This window comes from Podarcis cretensis, assembly GCF_951804945.1.
Source record: "Podarcis cretensis genome assembly, chromosome: 6".
Taxonomy (NCBI): Eukaryota; Metazoa; Chordata; class Lepidosauria; order Squamata; family Lacertidae; genus Podarcis; species Podarcis cretensis.
In genome coordinates this window covers 18757141-18769748 of record NC_137175.1, presented here as the reverse complement: position 1 = coordinate 18769748, position 12608 = coordinate 18757141, and the positions used below count along the sequence as shown (strand labels likewise).

Sequence of the window (12608 nt, the reverse complement as noted above, 5' to 3'; positions counted from 1 at the left end):
ATGTGCTGCACAGATTCAAGAGCTTAGCACAGCAGCCTAGAACAGGGTGACTTGTGCTATGTCGGCTGGGGCTGATAGGAGTTGTAGGCTGGATCTACACAGCTATTTTAAAAAGTTATTTTTAAAAAGTTATAAAAGCACACAGTGGAAATTATCATTGACTTCTGATTTCAGCTCCACGTCGCCACCTGGTGTCACATTGGCCTAATAATATATAACGTTATAAATTGACTAATGTAGCTGAGTCTGTAGTCCAAATTTTTTGAAGGGAACCAGTTTGGAGAAGGCTGGCGTTAAGCATGGAGGGAAGGACCGTATTTACTTGGCATTCTCCAATGCTGCAGTCTATTAGCTCTGACCATCCACACTGGCCCCATCCACACCAAATGGAAGCAAAACTACTAGGCATAATTCACCCAAGCCAGTATCCCACTAGGGGTGAGATGTGAGCAGAGGCTTTCCTATTCATCACCTCTCTCTTTCTTTGGCATGGCTGCAAGCCTATCAACCCAATTGCTCCAGTGCTTAGGGTGGCTCCATGTGTGCCTCCCCACTGCACTTTTGATCAGGGTCATTGTCTCCGTATGACCCACAAACAATTTGACCGCGGCCACCAAGACTGTAATATGACTGCACTTGAATAAACACTGCTACCAGCAGCTGTCCACTTGATAAATATTATTGCACACAGACAGGGTCCCAGTGTCTGCAAAACCATGCAAGCTTTTTTTTAAAAAAAAATCAAGTCATTTCTTTTCTTGCAGTTCTTCTTGGGGGCCAAGTAAATAAACATGAGAAGGAACCCCAGGATGACCGCTTATATAATATATATAATCTATCTATCTATCGGTTTTAAAGGATGCATTTTTCACACTCTGAATAAATGGTGGCACATGTTAAAAGACAAGCCAGTATGAGGCTCCCAGTGAGCGACGGTGTGCAGCATCAATCTCCTTTATCCTCGCATTGCCTGACCTCGCGCAACAGGACACCCTACAGGATAAACTAATTGCTATGGTTTGAATGATCACAAACGATAAAACAAGGACAGTAGCCACGCTATCAAAAAAGGAGCCTCTGAATCTGGCAGACATGCTAAGCCTAAAAATTGGGTTACGTTTTCAAAATGATTCTTTTGTCCCATAAAAACAACAACAAACCACCATTAAAGATCATTTTCACTATTGGTTCCAGATGTTTACCATTCTTTTCCGACGTCCTGAGGAAGATCATGTCAGCAGGGACCCTCTGGTTCTGTTTTGAGAGATGGAAGGTGGGTTCTGAATGTTCAGCATACAATCAATGGCTACTAGTCACTGCTTAGTAAACTAGGCATCCCTTAGGCCTTTTGTTGGCCACTGAAATGGTGGGCTTGCTGGGCCTTTGGTCTCACCTGGCGGGGCTCTTGTTATATTAACTGGTGCAACAGAGTGGTTAAGAAAAGCACTTTTTTGGCCATTATCCTCCACACGATTATGATCACATAAAGGAAGCTGCACCTGTTGGTCTAACCCCATATTATTAATTAAGTTAACAATATGGGTGGGTGTTATAAAATATAAAGAGCAGTTCCGCATATTTTATTAAAATATTATCCTTATTTCTATGATAATGCTGTGCATTACTACGCTGAAGACTCTGAAACATTTAAGCTAGGGTGTTTATGTATTATGAGAATTTATATGCCTCCTTTCATTTCAAAATGAAATGTCAAGGCAGTTCACAATCTAAAACAACAGAATATTGCAATAAAAGCAGCCCAGTGAAGCAAAGTTAAAGTTATCAATCACAGGAACCTGGAAGGCCAGGAACCAGTGTTAATGGTCAAGAAAATGCTCAGCTGAAGAGGTACATTTTCAGTGTCAATAGTGTTAGGAAAAGAGAGACAAAAGGATAGTGTACAATGTCAGACTAAGCTGGCTCTCCCTCCCAGGATGCTAGAAGTCATAAGAAAAGTATATAATCTTTATAAATCCATATGTACCTTTTCCACAATAATAAGGTCCCCAACTTGAATACTGGAACTTTTCACTTTTACTGTACCTGTTGTGGGGGAAAAGGCACACTTTAATAACATTCATTTCTCTCCCATGTTGTTTAATATGTGGAATCAATATTTTTGCCTTAAACTGCAGCGCCATTAAAAGAACTTCAAAGTAAGTGGTTGATTGACTGAAATTGTCCTCCAAAAAAATAAAAATCAATCAACTAAAATTTCTTCTTCTTTTATGTTGATATCCTGCCCTGCATTTCTAACATCTAAACTTACATTTTATTTACTTAAAAGCATTTATAAAAAGCTTAATATTTAAAAATATTTTAATCAGTATACCATACATAATATAAAAACAATTAAAACAGCATCCTAAAAACAGAGATGCAACACAAAAACTAGTAAACCAGAATTAAAAGGAAAAAACCCACCCCCAAACCCAAAGTCAATTTTATGCATCAGGGAAACCCTAGGTAAAGAGATATATCTTTACAAGACATCTGAAACAGCAAGTGGGTACTATTTAACATAAAGCAGAATGAAGACCCTCTGCAGTGTAGGGGCGATGAAAAAAAAATCCTATTTCCAGGTCACCACCCTGCAATATTTTGTAGGGTCTAGTCCAAGGGTCCCCAAACTAAGGCCCGCAGGTTGGATAAGGCCAGAGGGACTCATTTATCCAGCCGGCAGTGACCCCCGCCACCCGCTCTTACTGGCACTGCACTGCGCGGCTGCCCACATGCGGATTGGAGGAGCACCAGAAATAGCTTGTGCGCATGCGTAAGCATTATTTTCGGTGCACATCTGGGTTGGAGGAGGCCCGTGCACATGCACACAAGCTATTTCCAGCGCTCCTCCGACCCGGAAGTGCACCTGAAATAGCATGTGGGCACGCGCTCCCCTGCCCTCCAGCCCACCGCACAATTGGCGCTGGAGACCGGCCCGAGATGCGCTAAGTTTGCTGACCCCTAGTCTAGTCCCATGAGCAAAATCACCCCCAGATTATTCATGTGGTCCTACAGGTCTATACTGGGGCCGTCAAGTATAAAACACATGGACGACAAGTTAGCATGGCTTCATGCACCGTAGAAGAATAGGATGCTGTCTAATACTATAGAGGAGTGACCCTATTTGCCTACTCTGCCTGCCAGTTCTCTGAGACCACAAAGGCTGTTCACATTCCCTGTTTCCTGATCCTGAGAACTGGAGATGCCAGGATTCAAACCTGAAACTGTCTGCATACAACCAACATGCTCTGTCACTTAGCTATGGTCCCATGCCTTAAAAAATAATAATGACATAGCTCAGTCAGTAGAGCCTGAAGCTCTTCATCTCAGGGTCCTGAGTTTGAGCCCCATGTTGGGGGAAAAGAATCCTGCTTTGGACTGGGTTGGACTAGATGCCCCTCAGGGTTCCTTCCAATTCTAAAATTGTATGATTCTGTGGCTCCAATCTTCCCTGGTATATCTTCCCAACTGGTGCAATGCCATGCCGGTGCTAAGAGAAAGGCGCCATGCATCTTAGGGCATTGCACTAGGGAGGAAATCATGTACTGCTTGTCAACTTTCTTCCCTTACTTAAAAGGTAAAGGGACCCCTGACCATTAAGTCCAGTGGCAGACAACTCTGGGGTTGTGGCACTCATCTTGCTGTACTGGCTGAGGGAGCCGGCGTACAGCTTCCGGGTCATGTGGCCAACATGACTAAGCCGCTTCTGGCGAACCAGAGCAGCGCACGGAAACGCAGTTTACCTTCCCGCCAGAACAGTACCTATTTATCTACTTGCACTTTGACATGCTTTTGAACTGCTAGGTTGGCAGGAGCAGGGACCGAGCAATGGGAGCTCACCCTGTCGCGGGGATTCGAACCGCCGACCTTCTGATCAGCAAGCCCTAGGCTCTCCAAAAGTCCATTTTAGAACAACCAAACATCATGGAGCATCTTTATAGCAGGACGTCACCATCATCACCAGTGGTTTCCACTTCATTCCACAAAGGCAGAGCTAGCTCTTTGCACCCAACATAAGGGACCAAACATTAGGCCAAAACATCAGTTGCCCCGGATTTAAAACACTTTTATGCCCCGGCTGGACATGTGCCCAGTGTCCCAACTCCTGAGTGAAACAACTGAAACTACTTCTAAACCCCTGCTGTGTTGGTGACAAACAGCACATTTAACAAAAGTGCCTCCTGGCTTCTGCTAATAAAAGCCACAGACTTCCTTTGATGCTGTAATGATTGCTACAAATTGCAAAACTAAGTCATGGGGAAACAGTTGCAACAATATCGATTCACTGGTAAAAAGGAAAAGAGGGGGAAAAGGCTCTAACAAATTCCTCTCGTTCGCAACTACTGGCCATGTTGCACAGCAGCAAAATATTGGCTGTGTGACTCAAAGATTCTTTTCAGGGAGAGTTGAATGTGCACACATTGGGCGGTCTTACACACGTACACACACACTGCAGCTCCTTGTTGCATTCTCACAGGCCCATACAGGGATGAATACGCTTCAGGTTAAGCATTTTCGGGTTGCGCTCCACAGCGACCCGGAAGTAACAGAACGTGTTACTTCCGGGTTTCGCCGCTCGCGCAGACGGTCAAAATGATGTCACGTGCATGCGCGGAAGCGACGAAACACGATCCGTGCACACGCAGTCGTGTGTTACTTTCGCTTCAGGATGTGAACGGGGCTCCAGAACGGATCCCGTTCGCATCCAGAGGTACCACTGTATAAGATCAGCATAAACTGTTGGGCCGATGAGCACTTACTGTTCCCAACCCTAACCCTGTGGAAAGCCATCTAATTAGACTTTAATTTGATTCTGACCTGTTTTTAGGAGGTAATTTAATTATTGTTTGATTTTATACCAATGTTATATACAGTGGTACCTCAGGTTAAGAACTTAATTCGTTCTGGAGGTCTGTTCTTAACCGGAAACTGTTCTTAACCTGAAGCAGCACTTTAGCTAATGGGGCCTCCCACTGCCACTGCACCGCCAGAGCATGACTTCTGTTCTCATCCTGAAGCAAAGTTCTTAACCCGAGGTACTATTTCTGGGTTAGCGGAGTCTGTAACCTGAAGCGTATGTAACCCGAGGTACCACTGTATTTGATGTTAGCTGCCCTGAGCTGACTTTGGCTGCGGAGGGCGGGATATAAATAAAAGTTTATTATTATTATATCAGGGGCTGATATATTAAGCTGCATTAATTGTTTATTGTTTGCTCTTGCTTTGCCGATATGCTACTGTGTCTTACGCTTTTGGTGTTGTTTTTTTAAAAAAGATTATATTGGTGGAAATGTTGTTTTAAGTATTATTATTTTTAATGCTCAATTTGTTAAAGTATTCTTTTAATACTCAGTCATTGTATAAGAAGAGCGGCATACAAATATTAAATCAAATCAAATCTTAAATTTCCCCTGAGATTCAGGAGCAGACATTTTGCTTCTGAATCCTCATTCTATCAACTCTGCCTTGTCACATCACTCTTGGGCTGCTGGCCTTTGCATCTGCCATGACTACGGGGTTAGGCTCACGTTAGGGAATGGGGCTTCAGGGATTCAGAAACACCTCTGGCAGGGGGCAGCTATAATGTAGTACCTGTGCAGCCTAAGGATGATCCACTGCCCTCCTCTGACTTGAAGAGCATCAGTCTAAAAGCTAAAGAGCAACAGAGTGGGATGTCCACCTCAGGCCTCCCCATTTAGCTCATGAGGTTGAGCCACACATATGTCCCACACTTGACACACTCAGCTGTGGGTTAAGTAAAGACATAGCTGGACCCCAAAAGGGCATGCAGGCACTTTGCAAACCTTGACAATCATCTGATCCTCAGGACTTGAAAAAGGGGAACCTGCCAGAGCATGTAGCCTTCTTCCCCACTGGCCATGCCACCATTAATCCCAGAAGTCTTCAATAAACCCTAGTTCCCCATGATAGCTGAACAAGGAAACTATGGGTTGCACCCAACATTAGTCCTACTCAGAGTAAACCTACTGAAATTAGTAAGAATCACTAACTTAGTTCTACTAATTTCAATGGTCCTACTCCCGAGTAAAACTTGGATGTATACAAGTCCATGGTTACAAGGCATATTAAGCAAAGGGTTAAGGCCCTGGCTTTTCCTTAACCATAGCTTCCCAGTTCCGATGAAATGGAGGCTACGGTGAAGACTTCCGGGGTTAATTGTGTTGAGAAGGGAAGTGAGAAGTGGCTGAACAAGGATGCAGCATGTTTGTATCACAGCTTATTAAACTGTGATAATCCAAACCATCATCATCATCATCATTATTATTATTAAAATTAGGCAAGCAACTATGTCATTCCAGTCTTGAGTTCCAGCTATGCATACCAACTTTTTTTAAAAGAGTCAACAGATGGTTCATGATAATCCAAGTGCCACAACTGCAAAATAAAAATACTACGGAAGTGAAAATTTAATACATCCCATTAACAGCAGCACTGTGCCTTCACAGTATGAAAAGGTGGCACCAAGATAAAACTGAGAATGCAACTGGTCTTGCCAATTAGCTGTTTGCTTTCGGGTTCTTTATATAGACCTCTCTGACGTGATCCTTGGCACTGCAAAGGTAACCAGCACTAGCAATGGGGAATGCCTTCTTTATATAAAACTCTCAGTGGAGACATATCTGTGATGGCTCACTGCAGGCCTGACCTCCTCAGTGACCGGGATGCATATCATTTGCAAACACAAAATCAAAACAAAACGTCCCCAGGAACAAATCAAAACATACCCAAGACAGTTTTCATCTGTTCTGGTACGCTTTTGGCTTTTAGGTGGCCTTGCGCTCTGTAACTTGCAAAAATAAGAGCACAAAAGGTTTGGGAAAATATTGTTTTTCGATACAGCTGGTAAATGCCAGTGATCTGTATCAAAGGAACACTCTGCTGGCAGGAGGTCTCTTTCCATTTCATAGGGTGGGTTTTGGTTTTTTTATGTAGTTCTCCCTTACTACGCTCTGTAATCATGAAAGGGGGTTGAGGGGGGGAAGCAAGAAAAGAAAAACAACTCTGGAATTTTAAATCAACAGCCTAGTGAGTATCAAAACAGAAATCTGGCCTGCAAATTTAATAGCAAAGTTGGGTTGATGGATGGATGAATAGGAAACCTGAATTTGATTTATACAGATGGCTTGAAACTATTTGCAAAGCTCCTCTTTGGTGCCTCAAAAGGTAGCAGTAAAACAAGTCGTAAAGATAACAAGCTGTGATTGCCCAATATGAAATTAAATGTAAAAGAAAAGTGTCAAATTTTCACAATACAATTACTTCTATTTCACCCTCTCCCATAACCAGCCCAGTAAACCGGAGGGAAATTTGAAAAGATTTGGGGCTGCCACACCATATTTTCAATTATACTTGCACCCTACCCTTTCTCCAGTTATGGTATTCCATTGCCCATCACAAGTTTAATATCATAGTTTTGTGGAGTTGCAAAGGACCACGAGGGTCATGTAGTCCAACTCTCCCTGCTATGCAGGAATCTTTTGCCCAACATGAGGATCAAACCCACAACCTTGAGATTAAGAGACTGAGCTATCCCAGGTCCAAGGCCACACCTCTGACTTCCCTTGAGCACAGTTTAGCACAGAGATGGGGAATCTCCACAAGCTGCTGGACTCCCATTATCCCTGACCATGGGCCACACTGGCTGGGGCTGATGGGAGCTGGGAGCCCAACAACATCCAGAGAGCCACAGGTTCCCCATCGCTGGCTTAGTATATCATCTGAATCTGACAAACTGTGGTTCAGCTTAATTACAGCTTATCAGCAATCAGCCCTGAGTGCTCACTGGAAGGACAGATCCTGAAGCTGAGACTCCAATACTTTGGCCACCTCATGAGAAGAGAAGACTCCCTTGATGTTGGGAAAGATGGAGGGCACAAGGAGAAGGGGACAACAGAGGACGAGATGGTTAGACAGTGTTCTCGAAGCTACCAGCATGAGTCTGACCAAACTGCGGGAGGCAGTGGAAAACAGGTGTGCCTGGCGTGCTCTGGTCCATGGGGTCATGAAGAGTCGGACACAACTAAATGACTAAACAACAACAACCACATCAAAAAAGCCAACTTCAAACCATGGGTTATGAATCTGGCTCGTTTGAAACAAGTCCCGCCCACCAACTGCTTATAGAGAGAGTACACCTCTCCCTTCTAGCACAGCTAGTTCACATCATTTCCTTCCCCACCCCCCACTCAAAATAGCAGCAGAACAATCAGATGCAAATAAATCCATGAAACACCTGCTCCAGAAAAAAAGGTCATTGCTAGAAGGGAGAGGTATACTCTATGTATAAGCAGTTGGTGGGCGGGAGGAGAGAGCAAGCAAAGTTTTGGAACTTCCTCCCTTGGGTTGGTCTCTGCCCATGATTAGATGTCACATAGTTTAGTCTTTCTAGTCTTTCACCTGAAACCCGAACTGCGGTTAACTGTGACTTGTTTCAAACGAGCCAGATATATAGGGTTATTTGGGGGTGGGGGAAGCTGGAGGAGGAGGAGGAAGGGGAAATTTTCTTGTGAGAAGTATAATAGGACATACGATGAGTCATCCCAAAATACTGCATGCTGTTTGCAAGGGCCCCTGGTACTTAGAAAAGCCTTTTGGAGGTAGATCCCCTTCCGTGAATTTCATGTACTTCAGGATCCCCATTATTGTAATTGTCCAGAAGCAAGTCTCAAGCATCTCCATTTAGGTAACAGCTCTCATAGCAATATTTGCGTAATTTCATAGGAGTGTGCTTTCTACATTCTAGGAATTAAAAGGTGGTCTAGATTTGGGCATATTAAATCGTTTTTAAATGGCACGTTCTCTCCTCCAGCTTCCCCCACCCCCAGTAACCCTATATATCTACAGTGTCCTCCAACTCTTCAAATCAAATCTGGTCAGCATGCAGCTTGCAAGAGGGAGGAGAGGAAGGGAGAGTCCTGGTGCAGGAGTTTAAGCCCGTTCTGCTAGCGGATGCTCACAATGGGATTTCACCCAAGGAGCCTTACTTCTGAACAAACATGAATGGGATTAGGTTGCATGCCTAATTTGCAACATGCATTCCCATTCTGAAACGATCCAAGTCAGGATTAGGATATTCAACAAATTCAGACCACCTATCGCTTATAATCTATAAAATGGATGTGGCTGTAGCAGCCATGATCTCAAAAATATGAACTCCTTTGTATTCTTCCCTTCAATGCAACATAACACCATAATTATTCTGAGTAACTGGCCACATCCCAATATGCATTGAATATGTGGAAGGTTCCCATTCCCTGAGAACTTATTGCCCAATTGTAGCTGGAAATTTATCTGTTCTGTCATCAGGAGTCTCTGATGCTCTGCCAGGGCCAAACGAAACAGAGGGGACTTGCTAAGCCATGTGCCTGTGTGCTTGGCAACCCCCCCCCCACTCCACAGTCAAACCCCACCCCCCTTTCAGAAACTTTGCTCCTCCAATTGTCAGCAACATTTGATTGAGTTGCAACTCCCTGCTGTTCGGGCAGTCAGCTAAGGGACTCTGCAAGCAGATGTAGAAAGCGGGAGCCAAATAGCTGACCTCTCGCTGTGAGCTTGCTGTAGATCTGCGAGTTCACTTCCTTGTCACGCATGTAGCACCGGATCTCTTCCACAGCCTCACGGATGATGGTAACGGCGAGGACAAAGCCCTAGGAGAGAGCGGGAGGGAGAGGGGTCATTGAAAATGTGTGGATAAAAGCCCAAGGAACTTCCACTCCATGCATGGAAAGCCACTGAATGTTGGGAATACATTCTGGAGTGTGCGGCCTACCAGATGAAATACAGTGACACTTTTCATTAAAATTGTCAGACGCTATAGAGAAAACCAAGCATTGAGCTGTGTCTTCATTTCAAAAGGAACTCCACAAAACCTTAAAGCTAAACGTTATTCGTGTTTTAAGTACTTGGGCAGCTCCAGAGGACCTGTTTGTTTATTTATTGAGCATCTATCCTGATCTGCTTGCACGGCGTTTATGAGGATATTAAACTATACGACAATGAGCACTCATCTTGCCTTATTCCTGATTTGGTTGTGGAGTGTTTATACATCTTTCCATTAGCCATTTGTTCATTACACACTTTTCAGGTCAGTTCTCTGCCATGTTCCTATGTGCAAAAAGGGTGTAGATTTTATGTATCTGTAAGCTGACTGCACATTTATAAACTGAATGTTTTGGTAATCATTTGTCATGAAAGGGTTGAATTAAAAGCTACCAGGACTAAGGACCACTTGGTTATATATTTATATAATCCGCCCTGAGATTCTTAGCACTCAATGTATGTTAAACGCCTTGATGTCCTTCATTGGACAGTGAAGACTATTTTATTCCAGCATGTTTTTGGCAACAGACTAGTTTTAAGGAAAGGACTTTCTATAGTGCTGTGTTGTTTTTACTATCTGCATTTTAATAGATTTGTTTTTGTATTCTATTTTTTATGTAATTTTATATTGTTTTAATTCTATTACAGTTTAATTGCTTTTTAGTTACTTTCTATGTTTTAAAGCTTTCTGCATTTTAACCTTATTGTTTTAATTACTGTAAGTTGCCTTGGGTCCCAGTCTAGCGAAAAGGCAGGATAAATAAATATTATAATATAAATGAGTATTATAATAACAACACAAACATATAACTATTAAATGCATTGTCTTTTTTGTACTATGCTTATTCAATAACTTTTTTCTTTTAGTTTGTTTCTTTTTAAGAATCGCATTCGTTGTATGAGGGTGACAGGGTGCTTTAATCCACTGACATTGCAAAAAAACCTAAATTTCCAGAGTAACATACCCTCCAACATTTCTCTGATGAAAATAGGGACATCCTATTCCATAATGATAATTTTACTATTTATACCTTACGCCCCTTACTGGGTTGCTGCAGCCACTCTGGGCAGCTTCCAACATATATCAAAACATAATAAAACATTACACATGTAAAAAAACACACCCCTATTCAGGATTGCCTTCAGAGGGCTCGAGAGTCAGATAATTCCATTCCATCCAACATTTCTCTAGTGAAAATACAGACATCCTAAGGAAAAGTGGGACATTCCAGGATCAAATCAGAAACCTTATCTAAATCAGGGATATCCCTGGAAAATAGGGACACTTGGAGGGTCTGGCATAAGCATTCAAATCGCTCCTGCAAAATATTGACAGTCTGGAGCAGGGGTAGGCAACTTAAGGCTGGGGGGCCGGATATGGTCCAATTGCCTGCTCAATCCGGCCTGCGGGCGGTCTGGGAATCAGCATGTTTTTACATGAGTAGAATGTGTCCTTTTATTTAAAATGCATCTCTGGGTTATTTGTGGGGCATAGGAATTCGTTCAATTCCCCCCCCCCCAAAAAAAAATATAGTCCAGCCCCCCACAAGGTCTGAGGGACAGTGGACCGGCCCACAGCTGAAAAATGTTGCTGACCCCTGGTCTGGAGGCATTCCTTGTTTTGTTTTGTTTTTAAAAAACCAATGCACAACAATATCCAAAAGAACATTCTCAGTGTTGACACACAAGTCTCTTAATATTTCTTTTCCTTACCTGTATCATGAAATTATAATTTGTTACTTAAATGCAGTTAAGCCCCACCCACCTCTCACAACGCCTCCTCAAAGGAAACTAATCTGTCTGGCTAATTTCACTTTCTTGGGCTCCATGATCACTGCAGATGGTGACAGCAGCCACAAAATTAAAAGACGCCTGCTTCTTGGGAGAAGGGCAATGACAGGCCTAGACAGCATCTTGAGAAGTAGAGACATCACCTTGCCAACAAAGGTCCGTATAGTTAAAGCTATGGTTTTCCCAGTAGTGATGTATGGAAGTGAGAGCTGGACCATAAAGAAGGCTGATCGCCGAAGAATTGATGCTTTTGAATTATGGTGCTGGAGGAGACTCTTGAGAGTCCCATGGACTGCAAGAAGATCAAACCTCTCCATTCTGAAGGAAATCAGCCCTGAGTGCTCACTGGAAGGACAGATTGTGAAGCTGAGGCTCCAGTACTTTGGCCACCTCATGAGAAGAGAAGACTCCCTGGAGAAGACCCTGATGTTGGGAAAGATGGAGGGCACAAGGAGAAGGGGGCGACAGAGGACGAGATGGTTGGATAGTGTTTTCGAGGTTACCAGCATGAGTCTGACCAAGCTGCGGGGGGCAGTGGAGGACAGGAGTGCCTGGCGTTCTCTGGTCCATGGGGTCACGAAGAGTCGGACACGGCTAAACGACTAAACAACAACAACAACAATTTCAGGGCATCCCTTGCAAAACGTCTCATGAACATTAATTCAGAAGTGCATTGCTACATGCCCTCAAGGCTTGGGGACGCTTTGCAAAGAGATGTGAATCCTTCTGAGGGGAAACACGACAGCTGCACAAATTTGGAAGTCACTGAATGAAGCCAGCCCTAAGGGGTTTCATTATTTCTCCTTTGAGGGCACCAAGTTGTCATGGCATGCATGTGCCCCCCTCACCCCCAAAAAAGATGGAAATCTCCTCTGGCACTTATAGACTTTATATACCATGGCTTCTGAATGTTTTGCAGCATTTCAGACTATTGTTTTTAATTAGCATTCTGATAAAGAGTCCAAAAACATAGCTCG

At 43.4% G+C, this 12608-nt stretch overlaps 1 protein-coding gene across 3 annotated transcripts in view; it reads right to left on the bottom strand.

Annotated features, from left to right (window-relative positions):
* ATP9A (ATPase phospholipid transporting 9A (putative)) overlaps positions 1-12608 on the bottom strand; it is a 105494-nt gene that overhangs the window by 60501 nt on the left and 32385 nt on the right. For all 3 annotated transcript variants that reach the window (XM_079979008.1, XM_079979006.1, XM_079979007.1), the window contains exons 4-6: positions 9560-9668; positions 1985-2043; positions 1203-1254 (exon numbers count right to left, since the gene is read on the bottom strand). In XM_079979008.1, the coding sequence (XP_079835134.1) occupies positions 1203-1254; positions 1985-2043; positions 9560-9668 (220 nt within the window). The remainder of the gene's footprint in view (positions 1-1202; positions 1255-1984; positions 2044-9559; positions 9669-12608) is intronic.